General features: G+C 41.9%; 1 protein-coding gene across 3 annotated transcripts in view; it reads right to left on the bottom strand.

The window, feature by feature from the left end:
- Positions 1–1,392: 1,392 nt before the first annotated feature.
- The window catches only part of EGFR (epidermal growth factor receptor), a 148,455-nt gene continuing 131,030 nt past the window's right edge, over positions 1,393–18,817 (bottom strand). For 2 of the 3 annotated variants that reach the window (XM_033164874.1, XM_033164876.1), the window contains exons 20-28: positions 15,980–16,165; positions 13,406–13,561; positions 12,312–12,387; positions 9,335–9,481; positions 5,920–6,017; positions 4,890–5,057; positions 4,567–4,617; positions 4,283–4,388; positions 1,393–3,174 (exon numbers count right to left, since the gene is read on the bottom strand). In XM_033164874.1, coding sequence (XP_033020765.1) covers positions 2,798–3,174; positions 4,283–4,388; positions 4,567–4,617; positions 4,890–5,057; positions 5,920–6,017; positions 9,335–9,481; positions 12,312–12,387; positions 13,406–13,561; positions 15,980–16,165 — 1,365 coding nt within the window. In that variant the 3' untranslated portion in view covers positions 1,393–2,797. The remainder of the gene's footprint in view (positions 3,175–4,282; positions 4,389–4,566; positions 4,618–4,889; positions 5,058–5,919; positions 6,018–9,334; positions 9,482–12,311; positions 12,388–13,405; positions 13,562–15,979; positions 16,166–18,817) is intronic. The other variant, XM_033164875.1, reaches the window with a different exon arrangement.

Here is an 18,817-nt window from a genome sequence, read left to right as displayed (position 1 = left end):
AGATGAGCGCTGCAACCTCAGAGTCGTCCGCGACTGGACCTAATGGTCAGGGGTCCCTTTACCTTTGTGTAAACAACCCCTCTTCAAGAGGAACTGGTCTCCACACACAACAATTAGATCATTACCAATGTTGTGATTTTTGCCTCAGGCTTGTTGGTATTCCAACTCATTTTGGACACACTCCCAAGACTGAGTTTTGTACTAACTTTATATAAGAGGTTTGTAATATAAATCACAAGCGGGAGAAAGGGACTGTATCAATTCATCCTTATTGCAATAGGCAGAGCCTTACTCCAGGGGTGTGGGAGAAAGTGGGGAGTGGCTCCCCTAAATGCCACTGACATAGAAGCCCAAACTAATGTGGGAACAGACGTTAGGTCAGTTATTCACACAATGGCACTGGCCTAGGTTCCCTGAAAGAAAAAAGCTGGTGTAGCCGGGGGGGGGGGGGCATGGAAGAGCCATTATACATGTAGCTCCAAATCCCCAATGAGAGTGGAAAGAGGACGGCACATTGCAAATAAACTGTTGTGAACAATAACTTTGTCTAGTACCCTGGACTTTAGTTTAGCATGGAAGTGTAATCTCAAGGCCCAGGGCCTAACCAACTACTATGCAGAACAACTGTGATTTCTTCATGTATTTAATCTTTTTAGGAAACAAATCCATGATTTGATAAAACAAAAGTAGTAAGGAATTAAATTATATATCTGTGTGTGTGTGTTTTCCAGTTCAACAGTGGGATGCTCTACCCCGGGAGGTTGCGGACTCTCCTTCCTTGGAGGTTTTTAAGCAAAGGTTGGATAGTCATGGATGCTTTAGCTGAGATTCCTGCATTGCAGGGGGTTGGATTAGATGACCCTTGGGGTCCCTTCCAACTCTAGAATTCTATGATAAATGATTTTAAAGGCTGTGAGTTTAGGTGGATTTTTAAATATAAACATGAGATACCTCAGTGGATCTAATCAAATCAGAAGGCAAAGTAAATTTAATTTAGGGAAGTTTTTAAACTGTGATATTTTGAATGTATTTTAATATTTGATGGAAGCCGCCCAGAGTGGCTGGGGAGACCCAGCCAGATGGACGGGGTACAAATAATAAATTATTATTATTATTTTAACGTGGCCTGAGGAATTGTATGATGGGCCAGAATCAGTGCATATTTTTGAACAGTGTTACAGTAACGTAAGTTCAAAGAAAATGGCTTGAGTCTGCTTACTATTATGACGGTTGTTCTACTTTTAATAACAGAGAGACAATTTTAAGCTGCTGTACATTAAGTGTTCTCATTTATGGACCATATTGCATCACAACATGAGCCACATAAGTTATTTTACCTTGGATGGGTCCTTAAAGGGCCAGGTGGCTCAAGAAAAACTTTCAATAGTTTAATTTCCCTCTCGCTTTCAATGCAAATTTGCTGTCATGATATTATATGAGTTTGGGGCTTGATGAGGGATTGCAGAGCAATGAAAGCTATCTGTTGAAACACCTTCCATGTACAACAGAAAAAGGTAATTTCAGTTTCAAAATCAGCTTGGCTGATGATTTGGGGCTGCACTGCAGAAGGTGGAAATGAATCCCCAAGTTTACAAGACTAATAGTACTTTCACATATAATCACTGGATTGGTCTGAAATTCTTGCATTATCAGTGCATTTGTGAGTAAAATTTTGGTGATCAAGTACAGGTGATTAATCCTAAGCCCCTGCTTTCCTAATATAATTGCTGTGTACTAACTGGTGTTTTATTCAAGAAAAAAATCATTGTAGGGCTGCAACTGATTGTCTTTCCACTACTCACACCAGTAAATTAGAAATCAAAAGGAACTTCTCCTGCACACACTTCATTTATTAAGGTAAATGAGAGCTTAGCAAAAGTATTAATTCCTATAGGGCTTGTGCAGGAGAAGAGTGTGCCCATATTCAAACTACTTCAGCCAAATTGCAACCTTTGCATTTCCTCACTGTTTAAATTCATACTAATTGTCCAAATGCCATCAAGGCAGTGAATTGGAAATGTGTTTTGTTTTTAAAAAGCATCCCTCCTCATTTAAAGCTTTTAAGTCAAACTTTTAAAACTCATTTTTTATAACTCTAGAGAAAATATTGGAGCCAGAAGACAAGAACCCCCCCCCCCCGAATGCCAGCCACGCCTTTGGTGAGCATTTTAGAGACAGTCTAGTGAGTTCCCAACAGTAGTGGTCAGTTGGCAGTGTGTGCTGTAGACATATTCTTTTGCTAAACTGACCAGGGCTGATCACATTCTCTGCAACCTGTTTTATTTTCTGAGAAATATCTTAAGCAGAATCTCCACATTTTCCCTAAGTGCCTTTTTCTTCTCATTTGTATAAGAAAACCCGGACCAATTTATAGGGAGTTTTTCTTTAAATCTTATGACAGACAAGCATAGGAGACAGCAAAATATCTTGTGTCACCTCTCTCCATCTCAAATGATCCATGTGACATGAAATAGTTCAATATCTGGTCTTCTTGATCTCACAAAAGCTCTTAAAAATATAACAAATGTTTACAAAATATAGGCTGTAATCCAATATAGCTTGTAAAGAAAATAAATGAATGCAACAACAATTTGTTGCTTGCTTGATGTTGTCTTTTCTTTCCATGTCACGTCTTTGATAAAGACAGAAGAAGTCCTAAGGAAACTGGATGAAATCAACTCGCACATACAGAAGGAAAAATGTGCATGTTGGTATGTTGCAGCTGCTCTCATCTGTTTCTATAGCAGCCAGCAATGTCACCTGCATTTCTGGTGCTACAAGAGGTCTCTTTTGGTAGTCATGCCGAGGCTTGAATGTATTCAACTTTTGGTGCTGCTACCCTGAGATATTCTGGATTCTCAGCTGCAGGAAGCTTAGAGATGCCATTGGCTTTGTTCTCCTTGGGCAAGAAGTCTTGCTGATAATCGGGATTGTCCAGATTTATTTGGTGGTTGGTTGTCTGATCCCAGTAGGGCAAGCTGTTGAAAACTGTGTTAGCAAACGGAGAGAGGCTTGTGTTGAGATATTCAGGGTTGTCCAGTGCTGTACTGCGGGAATTCTGATGGTTTGAATCAGCCACAGACTTAGGCTCAATGGTAAGAGAGAGATTGTTGTAGACTGGATTTTGCACAACAGAAGCAGGTGGCGTTTTGGTCATTAGCTGGTTCACATATTCTGAAAATGGTTGCAAGAGAATTAAGATCGGCAAATGCATGACTTAACATTATCTTCAGTCAAATAAGGAAATAATTTCAAAGGACTAGATGTGCCCTTCAGTAGGTGAAAGGCTGACAGAACATTCTGGAGAGTAACCAGAGCTAATCATGTTCATATAGGAGCATGAGGGGAAATTAATCCAGGGACATGGAAACAAAACTTTCTTGTGGGTATTGCAGTTCTCATGACAAAGCATTTTAGGGAACAAAATCATTCTGTGGCCAAATTGTGATTCAACATATGGGACTGGCAGGATTGACCTCAACCAGTTTGCATATAACTGAGCTGTGAGCTCTTTGGCTACTCCTAAAATCCTCTCACTCTGAACTTAATATGATACCTTTAACATGCTTTTCCGATTTTGTTTCATGTGTGCAATGTACTCTCATTGCAGCTTTCAGTTCCTTTATTTTATTCACATTCGCCCCCCCCTTCCATATAAGCTGTGCACATTTAATATGCCTTTTTAGCATACAACTGTGTGCACATCAAAATTCCCGTTAGGCACATGAACTTATGATGTCCAAGACCAGTTCTAGGCATTGTTAAGCAGTCAGAAGCAACATGCCTGTAATATCAGATATATCTACCCCCTGCTTGGCTGCCAATAGGTTTGGTAGTTCTTTGTTTTTCTGAGTTTTTTTTTTTTTGCCAAGGCTTCTGTGCCTTTACAGTATTTCTTTGTTTTTCTTATTTTAATACAAGTGCCCTGAGAGTTACTGTCACTTATAAATTGACACAGTAAAATAACATTTAAGAAACCCCCCTCTCTCATCTCAAGAGCAACCTGCTCAGATGCTGTGTGTTGGAATAGAACATGTTGAGCCAGTGACCATGATATCTGTGTTACTACTCCTCATAACTGCCTATTCACTGATTTACACTTCAAAGCAAGAAAATCATGGAACTAACTATTTGGGGAATGGCAAAAAGAGACACAAGAAAAGTTGTGTGAATTTTGTCATGATTCTCCGCATATACAACAGGAAAACAGATGCGCTCTCTAAAGACTGAATCTGTTTGCCTGAGAATTAACACAAAGATTTGGCCATCTCTGTGTACTCACCAGGAGCAGGTAGGAAGCTATCATCCAGGCTGTCATTCAGGCAGGTCTCAGTTGGATCTGAACTATATCGCTGGATAAAGCTGTCTTCTCTCACTGGAAACCCCTGCTGGTTAGGGTAAAGCATTGATTAAAACAAGATGTATGGCACACTAATAGCACAACACAGCCATTCCAAATCTAAAGATAAACCTTGATCATCTGTGTTTTTCTTAAGCACTCAATGATATCGAAAAAGCTGTGAAACAGTTTCAGTTTCTGCCTGTGGTCCTGAATTATTCACTTACCCCATTTCTATCAATACAGGTTACAGTTGTAGAATTATTGCTGGTAGCACTCTAAAATAGAAGAAGAGGAAAAGAGTTTCATTTTTTTTTATTTAACAGAAGAAACATACTAGATTACCTGAGTGCATTTCATACTTATAAAAACTGTTTTGAAAACATTAACATTTATTTTGGCAAAAGATCTGAACCAGGAAAGCTGATGCCATAGTGTATTCAAAGCGTTACTGCATTTGTTGGTTTTGTTGCTGCTGCTGCAACAGGCTAGCATGGCTACCATCCTGGACTTTTCTCAATATGGAAGCTTTTTGGAAATAATTCCATACCAATGAACTTAAGAGAGGTGTCCGTGAGTTTGATGGGCTGCTGAAAAATCCCTGGTGTGGAATGAGGTATTCATCTGCATCTACAATGTCCTCCATGTCTTCCTCTTCCATCAGGCTTCGGTAAAATTTTGAGTCTGTTGGGCTTGGTAAGTGCATTCTTTCATCACCCTGTCAGGAGGCAAACCATAATAATAATTTGAGATTTTGAGTTGCCCCATTAATCACAGGTAGACATTTATCATTTCTCCCAACAGCTCATGCCATAAAATAAAAATTCAAACTGAGACCAAGAATGGCAAAGCTGTGGATTCATGGCAGCTGCTTCACTATAGCACTAGATCTAGCTAGTCCAGCATCCCGCTTCCAAAGTGGTTCCCCAGACATCTTGCAGAAGTTTTAATGATGACGCTTGTGGGCCTTTGCCCATTGTTCTACCCCAGGCAGCTCATTTTCAGTGTGCCAACAACAGTCCAGGTGTCTGAAGTTGGGGTGTGTAGACCCCACCTTAGGAAGTTTCACTAGTCTTACTAGACTTCTTTATGCTTCCCTTGAAATCTTCAGAGATTTTGCCAGAGCTGAAACCTCTAAATTTACACTGAAATTTGGGTTCATGCTAAGTGAGGACAGTCATAATTTTTGCTACACAACACAGCCCCCTTCAGAGGTGGGGTGCTGCTTAGCACGTCCTTCCATTATTGGAAGAGCTGCAAAAACTGCCTCCTGTTAGCAGAGATGTCCACTGGATCACTGCTAATGGAAAATCACAAAAGTGTTCTGTCTGGTTGATTAGTTCAAGAGCTAATACAGATTACAAATACATCAAAATCATGTTACCAGATTATATAACTTGTGTTTAATTTACCAACTGAGACATTGAAATTTTTGTTTTTAGCTTTATAGAAAAGAACAACAACTGTTGTTCAGCCATTTTAAAATAAAATACTTTTATTATGCTAAAATAATATTTAACATAATTTTATCTTATTGCTTTCCTTTTAAAAGTAGTCACCACATTACTGATAGTCAATACCTGTATAACCAGGTAGCGCTGGGGGTCCCGAGCCATTTTGGAGAATTCTGCTATCAGCTCCCGAAATTTGGGGCGACTCTCTGCATCAATCATCCAACCTTAAGATAGAAGGGGGGGGAGGAAGGGGACAGAGTTCGAAGTGACACTTGAAAAACCAGGAACATCTGCTAGTAAAAGAGTAAACTATAAAAGGAACCAGAAACGTCTGATTCCCTTGCATAATACTGAACACTAAACGATCCCTAGAATTGGGAAACCACCATTGCTTCTTTACTCCAAAAAATCCTACGTCTATAACCTGATATCTGTAACACTGGGGGGGATGACTTATTTTGTCTGCAATCTCCATCTGAAAACAGAATCCACAAGCACAATACTGTCATAATTTGTGTTTTTGTTTTTTGGTACACCTACTTTGTCTATTATCTTGTCTGATAAAGAGTTCCGGAGAACTCGAAGTTTGTTAACACTTGGGTTGGTTTCAGTAAATGTACTTTCCTGGTGTGAATTTAGCTTTAGCTTTGTAATTTACAGCAGATGTCATAAATTCAAAATGAAGTATTTAATGCCACCTAGTGGATGATTTTAAGTACCTTTTCTTAAGCTGAAAAAGAACACTTCTACCAGGTTCCTTATATACCGTTTAAGGAGGGAGAAAAGGTTCATACTTAAGTGGGATCAGGGGTGCGAACTTGAATAAAATATTGTGGGGGTCCACCCAGCATAATCCACCGCATTACGCAGTGCACACACAACATCTGAATGGGAATGCTCATCAACTTTGTGGGGGCCCAGCCGCTCAAATATTTTAGCCCCATGACCCCTAGGAGTTGTCTCCTATTAGTGAGATATAACCCCAGAACAGTAATTCCTATAAAAACACTTACTTCAATCTCAGTGTGTTACAGAGTAGTGTAATTCTGGTTTATTCAAACTTTTTTGTGGAGCATTTTGATGCATTTCACAACAGGTCTGGTCTCACAAGCTTCTCACTGATATATACGGAGCTATTCCACAACACTGCCTTGTGAATTGTAACTGGGGTCATATTTTCCAATGAATGGCAATCTTAAGCATATTGCTCTAAAAAGGTATACTGTAATCACCTTCCTTACTCAATGAACCAGACTAACACATACAAGGAATCAGAATCAGAAGAGTCTTTAATTGCACCGGCTACTAGCCATAGCGATAAAATAACATACAATGTACTGAGACAGAGGTAGAAACTTAACTATACAAAATATGTTTTGGAGGTTTACATCAATAATCAAATAAAAGATCTTATTCTAATTGCCCCTGTTTTTTTTGCAGTGTTTGCTGTCACCTGGGTATCTTGATCTGCTAGAACAGGCATGTCCAACCTCCAGTAGGCTTTGATCTACTATCCAGTATCAAAAACTGGCAGTGATCTACCACACTATCCCGTTGTCATTCTTCAACTTAAACATATTATATTTGGCTGGGGAAATCCAGCTGGATGGGCGGGGTATAAATAATAAATTATGATGATGATGATAAAAATAATAAATTATTACCCGCACACCAGCCCCTTCCCAGGGCCCTTGGTGCACACAAGAAGCCAACACACTTCCAAATGTCCAATTCCCCCTTTACTGAATGAAGAGCTCCTTGGGGAGGAGGGGCAGTGGCTTACTTTCGAGTAAATGCAGCTAGGCTGGAGCTGGAAAGGTGGGGAAAGTTCAGCATCCACACAGAACTAGGAGGGAGAGGGCATTTTATTTCCATGGGAACTGGCAGGAGGGGCTTGCAGGGGGAGAGGCAGCCGCTTCGTGCCTTTTTGGGCCTGCCAACTGACTGGGTACCTCCAGCTGACTGGGCACCTCCGCAGTGTTGCAGCCTGTGCGGAACCTGCGTGTTTTGTCTTTGCCTCCCTGCCCTGGGGTTGTGGCTTGCAGGGGGTGGAGGCCTTGCGCCTTTCTGGGCCGGCCAACTGGCTGGGCGTCAGGCAAAACCGGAGGCCAAAGAGGGGTGCTTGAGGCAGCCGCAAGGATGAGGCAGCGCCAGCGCCAGTCAGAGCGCTTGCTATGGCAGCCTGGCCAAGTGGAGCCTCGACCGGCCATGTGGGGTCGCTATGGCCGCTGCTGAGTGCGTGCTGAGGGCACCCAGTGGCCATGGGAGAGGGCGGTGGGCAGAGGAGTGCCGAGGCCTTCGTCCTGACCAACGAAAATCCATTGTGTGATTGACGTGTTGGACATGCCTGTGCTAGAAGAAAGGACACGGTAGCAATGGTTGGGCGATCTGGTATGGACAGAGGGGTAATAACCTCACTCCTCAAATCTTTATAAACAGTGCTAGAAGCACATGAGCCACTGACTCCATACTGCCATCTCCACATGGACATAACTGTTTTTCCAGCGAAATTTTTTGAAATTGACCCTCAGGTACAGCTAAAGGCAGTATATTCAATCTTGCATAAGTAGAATATAATCATACCATGGACAAAATTTCCTTATCGTGGCCAAATCATTCTGTCGCTCAATATCATATAGGTGCTGTCTAATTAAATTATTTGCTTTACTGAAGCCCAGTGTTAATAACTGTTGTGGTGATAAAACAGAAAAGTAAAACTTTTGGTTGACAATTTTACTCCAAGTGCTCTCATGACAATCTAAGGGTAGTAGACCAGTGGGGTTGAAATTTAGCCTAAGCCAATAATTAAATTCCCTACACCAAATCTAATTCAACAGAGGGGAGATTAGCCTCCAAGACCAATGAAGCATTTGGAACACAGGATGGACCAGAAAAAACACTGCCTTAGGCACTTAGACTGAACAGCTTCTGTAGATCCAAGGTGAGCGCCTGCCTAAATCTGAGCCCCATATAATATCTGTGCTAGGGGTTTAGCTTTAAACACTTCAAGTGCTGATGGTATGTGATCACCACCTTTTGTATGGCACCTTTTCCTTTGCATATTTCTGATGTGCTCCCCATGACCCTGTTGACTGAAAAGTAAGGCCGAGGTATTTAAAGACTTTAACTTGTTTGATCAAGTGATTATCCATATACCATCTATGGGCCCTATAGTTTCTTGAAAACGGCATGACTTTGGTTTTCTTGTAGTTCACAGCCAACTGTTCTCTTTGGCAGTATCCTGAGAATGAATGCCCTCATCAATCTTTTTAGGCCCACTTTGTTTGAGATAGAAGTACCACACCATCCGTGTATAGTAATATAGAGATGGCTTTTGTGGCCAATTTAGGGGCATGATACTCTGGGGATGTTAAATTCTGGACAGTATAATTTATATATAAATTAAACAGTGCAGGAGCTAGGATACAACCTTGCTTAACTCCCTTTGTGGCTGGTACGGATCCTGTGAGTTGCCCATTTGTAGAGCAACACACTTTCAGCACAGTGTTTATAGAGACATTTAATCAAGGAATTGACTTACATTTGACCATGATCATGTAGACATCTATTGTACAAATGGGAGGCTGAGGCAACCGCTCTCCTTTCTCCAAGACAGAGGAAATTTCACTGGCCGGGATACAATCATATGGTTTTGATCCAAATGTCATCAATTCCCAAACTGTGACACCTGAAATGTCGTAGCAAACCAGAATGTTAAAGACTCATCCTATTGGGAAGAATACTCCTAGTTCGGCTGCAGATGGGCAGTTGCTGTCTGGGGACGTGAAAGGACTGCAGAGAGGACTGCAGGGACTATGACCCTGGGCAGGAAGGCAGCACTGAAAACATCTGCTGCCCCAGCTAGGCACACACCAGCTGCTGGGGCAGCTTTCTGAAGCCTGCCTGCCTGGGGGCAGGGTCACCACCAAAGGAGGGCAGCACTTCGGGGGCAGAATGAGGGCATGGGCCAGCCCCCCATGGTAAAATTGTTTTAATGGGAATGTGGTTTTTAACTTAGGTCTTTTAAAGGTGGGCGTTGTTTTATTTGAGAGTTGTTTTAATTTGTGCTGGCTGCTTAAATGAGTGAGGGGCGGATCCATGGGAAGCCCACGGTAGGCTCCATTGGCTCCGCCCCCTCCACAGCCCGAGTCCCAGCCTGCATCCCCATTTGCGAAAGCAGGGTGCAGGCATAGGATCTGGTTCCTGACAGACGGAGGGGGCTTATGCCAGGTTGGATTCCCCCGTTGGGGCCCCAGTGAAGCCTCCTCCGTCCTGGAATGCTGCAGCACGCAAAAGGGTGAGCGGGCTTGTGAAATTGTTATATGTTAATTTGTATTTGTATTTTTTAGTTTAGTTTTTTCTAAGAAAGTTAATCTGTATACGTTAATTTGTTTTAAGGGGAGAAGGAAAGGACTGCCCTGGGAGTGGGCCCTAGCCGACTGAATCGCTGGGACACATTCCACTAGGGAGGATGCACTGAGACACCCAGTCTCAGTGATGACGGGTAGGAGGAGGAGTTGCTTGAGGGATGGATCATGTCATTACTAAGCAGGCGAGTTCTGTTGCTGTCTGGTATCAATAAGGGTGTCCCACATGACCTTAAAGTGGCACTGTGTAATTCCAGGTTAAGACCACTGCCATCCATGACATGCTGGTGGATGGAGGAAGTGATCTGCCATGCGTAACAGAGACTTGACTGGACATGGCAGCTGGGCTTGTTCTAGCTCCTGCTTGTCTGCCAGGTTTCTCTTACACACAGCAACCCAGATCCTATGGATGGGGGGGGGGGTTGCAGTGATTTTAAGGAAGTCATTAGTTTTCATCAGGCATCCTGTTTTCTAACCAAGTTTTCTGAGTGCATGTTCTGGAAGTTGGGCAATAGGGGCAGTAAAGGATTCCTATTGATGTACCGACCTTCCGGCTGCACCAAGGATTCCCTGCCAGAGCTGCTTCAGACCATGGTGGATGTTCTCTTGGAGACACCTAGTTTGGTGATCCTAGGGGATTTTAGCATGCATACCAACGCAACCTTACAAGGGGCCACTCGGGACTTTGTAGAAAGCATGGCCTCCATAGGGCTGTTTACTTCTATGGATGTTGGTGATCTGACATTAAGTTCCAGTGGAACAAAAGAAGTGCCATGATCAGATCACTTCCTGATGCAACTAGACTTCTCCACAACCTTTACCCTCTGCATGGAGGTAGGACCAATTTGAATTGTCTGCCCCCGACACTTAATGGATCCAAATGGCTTCCAGAGAATGGTAAGGGATGTATTATCCCAGGTTGATGGCCTCTCAGCTGATTCCCTGGTGGCCTGCTGGAAGGCGGAGTTAACCAGGGCTATCAACTGTCTGGTTCCAAAGCACCCTCATCAATTGCATGGAGCTCAGATGGTTCTGTGGTTTTTCCTGGAGCTGAGGGCAATGAAACAATCACTGAGACAGCTACAGCACCAGGGGTGAAGAATTCATTCTAAATCAGACTGAACATGGGTCCATGGCTCAATGTCCAGCCTACCAAGTGATGGCAAAGAGAACCTTCTTCACTATTGCATCTGTGGAAAATAGTTCCAGGAGACTCTTTCAGGTGGTTCGTCATCTAACACCACTGGGGCCCGATAAGCACTTGCAATGATTTTGCAGTTTTTTTGCAGATACATTTTATTAAATTCAGAAAGAAGTAGACTCCACCATGGTAGGAAGAGTGGGAGAGCGCCAGAGATCTGTCTAGTGAAGTTGCATGGGATCAATTTCAACCTGTTACCTCTGAGGAAGTGGACAGGCTGCTTGGATGAGTGAAACCAACCACCTGTCTCCTTGATCCTTGCCCATCCTGGCTCATAAAAGCGAGCCAGGGAAGGACTGGGCGATGGGCTCCATGGGGGGGGGGTGGTGAATGATTCTCTGTGAGGGAGTCTTTCTGGACTCTACCTGCCTGCATGCTGTCTCATCAGAATGGTGCATGTGCTGCTTATCTCCACATCAGAAGCTAGGTGTTTGCAAAGGGGCCCTACCCTGCATTGTTGTCAATACATTAGATACCTATAAAAGTGATTTGGAGTTTTTTTTTTGGTATGGGAGGTGCAATCCATCATCTGAGGCCCCCCCCCCACCTGTAGTCTGAAGTGGTACAGCCCAGACTCAGCTTTACTGCCTCAGAGGAACAAAGCCTTAACCTGCACTAATCTACACTTCTTTTAAGAAATTGTTTAGGAACTGAAGCGTAAAATTATTCCTCACATACCGGTACATATTAGTGAAATGTTTTGTGTGTTTATAATCCGAATGTTCAATAACTTTTCCTGTTATCTGAAGAAGTGTGCATGCACACGAAAGCTCATACCAAGAACAAACTCAGTTGGTCTCTAAGGTGCTACTGGAAATAATTTTCTATTTTGTTTTTCCTGTTATATATAGTCTTATAAACATCATGGGGGGAAATGAGCTCTTTCAGAAGATCATAAAATCTGCTCAGCTGCCTATCAAGAATCAGCATAGCACTTCTTTCAGACTTACCATAACTCCAAACATCACTTTGGTGGGTGTAAATGCGATGCAGAATAGACTCCAGCGCCATCCATTTAATAGGAACCTAGGAAGATAGCAATGTAATTGCTAAATCTGAATGCTAAATAGTAAGCACTGGAAACAATTGGGATGAGTGCTAGGATGAGCTATTTTGAAAAACTGGATGTAAGAAGACAGCCAATTAAACAGAAGAACAGAATGCAATTTGGGCCTGATAATAATATTTATGTTGCATAAAACTGTTGTTCAGAATATGTAAACTAGAAGTTTGCTACCGATAAAACACTTTCCATTTATAACACCTATTATTACTATGCATAGCTGCTTCTGTGGAGTTTAACAGATGGCTGCTAGCATAGATAGGTAACATAGTAATTTCAATGCATTTTTGTCATCTAGGATATTGCATATTAGGAAAATGTTCAGAAAAGGGCAAACAACACGATCAAGGGGATGGAGCAATTCCCCTCTGAGAAATGGTTGCAGCATCTGAGACTTTTTAGTTTAGAGAACATGCTGTAAGTTTATAAAACTATGCTTGGCTTGAAGAAAGTGGAGAGGTTTTTTTTGCTTTCTCCTATAGCACTAGAATATATGGACATTCAATGAAGCTGAATGTTGGAAGATTCAGGACAGATAAAACAAAGTAATTACTAACTCAGCATGTAATTCAGCTATGGAACGCCCTCCCAAAGGAGGCAGGGATAGCCACCCGCTTAGATGGCTCTGAGAGAAGATAGGACAAATTAATGGAGGATAAGGCTGTCAATGGCTACTTGCCACAATGGCAGGAATGCTTCTGAATACCGGGAGGGGAGAGGGCTCTTGCGCTCAGCTCCTGTTTGTGACCTTCTCACACATATCTGGTTGGCCACTGAGAGAACAGGATGCTGGATTAGATGGGCCTGGTCGCTGGATCAGGCTCTTTTTGTTTTCTTATGTGGGCAAGAGATTTCTTCAGGGACTGTATGGGAGTAATTCAAAAACTCTTGAGGCAGAAATGCACCAGAATTCTATCAAACAAACCAAGAGGAATTATTATTATTATTATTATTATTATTATTATTATTAATCTTTCTTACTTTTCCTCCTTCTGCATGGTACTCCTTTTCTTCTGCACCAAGCAATTTGGCCAATCCAAAGTCAGTGATCCTCACATGCTGAGGAGTCTTAACCAGGACATTCCGGGCAGCTAAATCACGGTGTACCAAACGACGTTCCTCAAGGTAATTCATTCCCTGCATCCAATAAATAGTTGTAAAAATATTTTTTCATCACCCCACACCAATAGCCACGCTACGTAGAATATTAAAGGACTATCGCTCTATACGATAAATGGCCAGTTCCAACGAGATTTCACCATTGTGAGAAATGGTTGCAAAGGTGGAGAATGATTAGATGTTTTTAGGCTTATACTGCCTAAGTATATTTGTCACAAAGGTCCTTCCAATACCCAGAAAGGTAAGATTCCACTACCAGGTTTAGGTGCCAACTTTGGATCTTGTGTTTTACAGCAGTTCCGAACTCTGGATTCTCATGTTTTGGGACTACAAAGCCTCCATGGTCACTGGCCAAAGATGTGCAGTCCAGTAACGCCTGGACAAAGCTGCTCTATCTCCCCTGGTGACCAAACTCACATGGAACCATTCCAACACTGGCTGCGTAATGCATATGGTATACACACAATCAGATTGGTGTGCTGCTGACATGAATCAAGTGAATCCATGCAGATTTTGGGATGAGGGAGCGTTCTTGTGTGATTCCTTCACAAGTTTGCATCTCAAACCTTCAGAGTTTCCCCCAGACACTTTTGCTGCACAGTCAAACCTTGGTTCCCAAATGCCGAAAACCCGGAAGTAAGTGTTCCAGTTTCTGAATGTTTTTCAGAAGCCGAATGTCAATCAGAAGCTGCACCTCAGTTGCCAAACATTTCGGAAGCCGAACAGGCTTCTGGAACAGATTACGTTTGACAACTGAGGTTTGACTATAGATCGGTAAATATACATACTGTAGTATTAAATGTTGGGTGTATGGGAAAGGAATCATAGGAATGTTTCTCCATGTGCTGAAGTCTGCACAGATGCATTCAAATCATTGCTTTCAACACGTCAAGTAAGATATCAACTCATCTTAAATGGTCATAACATCACAAATATATGTCACCATATTAATCCAAAGGATCTCTATATACAGCCTCTTTCAATTCAAAACTTCACAGAGGAAATGAATTGGGAGTCAGAGCAACATCAGGAGCAAATTTATTTGTCATGTGGGTGGTGGAAAATGCTGCATCTTTGGGCTGACTAAAAACCGTGAAGGCAGAAATCCTCTATTCTCTACACCACTAACAAATACCAGAATTTATGTTTTCACGCTAAAGTAATAAACTATATTTGTGATATTCTATAGTACTAACAAATACTTCCCTTGTTTTGTAGTTGCCATTGTTGGTACATGACTGATAATAACTGTAACCAGAACCTTCACACATTATGAAACACTGGCATTCTTATATGGCTTGTGAAAATGGTGCCTTTGAAAGAACTACAATCAACTCATTTTTTAAAGAGGCCAACAGAGAAAAAGCCCATTAATGCTTGGGCGGGGGGTGAAATCCCCCCAAACAGAAATGTGACGATGACACAGTAATAAGAAAATGTTTTTCTCCCAAGTGTCCACCCCCATCCTTTCTCCATTAACCTTGGACCAACATCATAGTATCTATTAAACATTTTCAGATGAACTCCCACAATGTGCTAAGGGCTCCCAATGTTGCCAAACAACTTACCCTAGCAAACTGGCAGAAGGCCACAAGAAAAGCTGTTTTCATGAAATAAATGTAGCTTTAATGAGCTGTTATTCTCAAACAAATCAAATCAACAGCCCCAACAAAATCCTATCAAGAGTAACCTCAGTCAAGGACTTTAATAGTTCCAGTTTATTAAATCAGCTTCTCCTTCCACAATTGAGTATATGCATGTATTATGCTATAATATAACTGGAGTGCCATGTATTAGGTAATATTCAGTTTGATCTATTCCTAGAAAAAGAGGTGACTTACAGCATAATTTGATTATATACTAGTTTCTAGATTTATAGATAGTAACTGCATCTCTCATAGTACTCTGGTATTCCACTTCAAAATCCCCTCCCCTTTTAACTAGGAGGTTATGAACTGCCTCTTGAGACACTTTTGCGCTGAGAAAAATTCTATGCTTCAGATAATTAAAGATAACGTCCTTCAGAAAATGTTATTTCAAAGCCATAGGAAGAAATAAAGGAATGAACTCTGTGGAAGAGCACCTTTGGGATCTGGTTTCCTGCTTATGTGATGGATTTGCTATGATTTCTAGACAAGCAGAGTTGGCTTTTTACCAACCCAGAGAAATTCAAGACTAATGCTACTTACCCAGTGTGTGTCTTAACTTTGAAAAATAATAATAATAATAATAATAATAATACAAATATGCAGCACCAATCCATGTTGTGCAGCTAGATAGTTTTAAAATTCAGCTGAGTTTTCAAAAACAGCTTCCCAAAAATCCAGAATTCCTAGTGGATGTAATCATTCCCTTCTGTCAGCTTCAGCTAGCTCTTTAAATTGTATAATATCAGCCATTGTCAAGCAGCTAGTTGAACTTAATTCCTTAATTTACCTTTGCAATCTGCACACACCAGTTGAGAAGGTGCTGGGATCCAATGTTATCCTTGTGCTCTCGAACATAGTCAAGAAGGCAGCCATAAGGCATAAGCTGCGTGATGAGCTGAACAGTGGAGGTGAGGCAGATTCCCAGCAAACGGCACACATGGGGGTTGTCAACACTTGCCATGACATAGGCTTCCTGATCACGAAAAAGAGGAGAAAAAAGAAACCAAAGCACATTAAACGATATTGTTAAGGTAAGTAATTAGGCTGTGGGAAACGACATTGTTCATCACACTTTGTACATGACTCTACAATTTAATAAATATAAATGTTGTTATAAAGAACGAGGTGGTAGAACTGCTGCATAAATACAAAGTACAAGTGGAATGCCCTACATTTCAGAGTTAAAAGCTTCCTGCAGACAGCATGGGTGGAGAAGAACCTTTTTGAGCCCGAGGGTCACATTCTTTATTGGGGAACCTTCTGGGGGCCACATGCCAGTGGGGTCAGGGCCAGGAGAAAAAGTGATCGGAGCAACTGATCTAACTCAGTAGGATACATTCCAGTCATCCAAAAGTCAGAGGTTTCTAACTGCTTTCCGCCGCCCAGGGACTGAGGTTCTCCATCCGTGGAACATGGTGAACCAGTCCAAGTCATATGCAGAGTAGATCCAATGAAACCAATGGATTTAAGCTTAATCAGTGCTTTTTTCTGGGGGGGGGGGGGACGCAGCAGTACACATACCCCTAAACATTTTGTGAATCTAAGTTTGGCCTCATTGAAGGGCAGTATTTCAATATGAGTAGGAAAATGAGAGTTTAGGGAAGGTTTTAATGTCTGATGTTTTATTGTATTTTTAATATTTTGTTGGAAAAGTGGCTAGGGCAACCCAGCCAGATGGGTGGGGTATATAGGCAGAGTAGGCACCAGCCTATGGCCCCCACACCTTTTAGGGGCCCCACAACAATGAATCAAAATAATACTAATTTGATATTGAAAGAAAATTACACTCAAGCTTTCTTAGTTGTGTTATCACACTACAGTGTGTGCACAAGGCCCCCCCCCCCCGATTTTGACTGCCGGGGGGGGGGTGGGCCTCCACAGGGTTTAATTTGACACTGATCCTCTGCATGTGGCAGAGATTATTCACTATGTGGAGTCAGTTTTCAGAAGCTTCTCTTGACAATTGTAATATCTGCTGCAGCTCCAACTTTTCCTATGTGGTTGTTGTTGTGGTTACTGTTATTTAATTCCTTCCTTCCTTGATGGTACACACTATACCCTGAGTTCTGGGGACTGGGAATATAAACTTTGGTGTAGATATGTGTCTAAAATGTAGTGTGTGTGTGTGTGTGCGTGTGTGCGCGCAACACATACCGGTACTTATATTAACAAAACTTTGTAAAAAGTTATTTCGAGGAAAGTTTAAAGACTTGTGATACTGTCATTTACTGTAGCTGAATCAGAATGGAGAACCAAATTTGCTTCTTCCTCTGCTTCCTGTTATGTCAGATACATGCTGTATTAATTTTTTTAGTTAAGTCAATATTCCCCAAACTGTGCTAAAGTCCAACTCACCCTCCTGCAAAAGTTGACCTGAAGTCTACTAAACTGGGAATTTAATTGTATGGGATGTGTGTATATGTTGGCCACACAGAATATGGAGCTGTTCCAGAATTTGACAGAGCCTATTAAATTTGATACTGCCAAGTGAAACAGACGCCAACCCTCAAAGAAAGAATAATGAAGCCATTGTGCAGTCATCTGTTCTTTAAAATGCTTTGAGAAATTACAGCAAAGCTCTTGTTTTTACACTTTATCTTGGAAATCTCTGAGGTACGCCATGACCTGCTGCAAGTATGTGTGGTATTTGATGGTAAATCTCCTGAATTAGCTCTTATCCTAATAAAGTCATTACAAACTGTGGCTGGAGAATGAACTGGATTTTAGTACTTGCTGCAAAGTTCGGAAGCAGCAGAACTAATGGGAGATCCTGCTGGTTTACGTAGCAGTGGAAAAGGAAAAATGCGAGGAAGGGTGTTACCCCCACTGCCCAACGGGATGCTGCATGCTAGAACACAACGCAGAAAGGGGACCTCTTAGTTGGATTAGAACATTCCAGAAATGCTCCTACAGTGGCCCATGCCGGTGGGACTTCAGAAGCAACAGCAAAATAAGCACTGTGTGTTTTATCTATGTTTGTATTATTTATTGTATTGTGGATTACTACAATTGATTTGTCTCATGATGTTAGCCGCTCTGAGCCAAGCTCCGGCAGGGGAGGGTGGGATACTTACATTTTTCAAAAAAGCACCCAACACCAAATATAAAATGCAAAATTATACAGCTGCACACAGATGTCTTTCACTTTTTTTCTACAAGGCTTGTTTAAAGAAAGAGTTTTGAGTTTTACAACCCCCTTTATGGATTTGAAATCAGGACACAGTTGGCAGTCTCATCAACCTTAAAGAAAGTTTAGAAAGACACTCATGAATTACTGTGATCTTCCTAAAGTGGCGAACTCTTGCACACAAGCAGAATGGCCACCTTTTCCACTTTCAGCGCCACTCCTCCAAGAAATGAGATTGCATGGCTAAACATCAGTGTGAACAAGACAGGGGCCACAACCAAACGCATCTGTCAGTGTGGTGTAATGATTCATGTGTCAGGTTAACCCTTCCTCCCCCAGCTGCAATCTCCACAAAGATTCCCCTTACGTGGCATTTAGGCTTTTAAAAGAGACAGCTTGCATTGGCACTAACAAAAACTTAACTGAGGCAATCGGGGATTGAGGAATGGAGGGGTCAAGGAAGGGAGCTCACTGGCCAGGAGGTCTCATGGACCTGGG

This window comes from Lacerta agilis, chromosome 12 (genome assembly GCF_009819535.1).
Source record: "Lacerta agilis isolate rLacAgi1 chromosome 12, rLacAgi1.pri, whole genome shotgun sequence".
Lineage (NCBI taxonomy): Eukaryota > Metazoa > Chordata > Lepidosauria > Squamata > Lacertidae > Lacerta > Lacerta agilis.
This window is presented reverse-complemented; position numbering and strand designations above follow the sequence as displayed.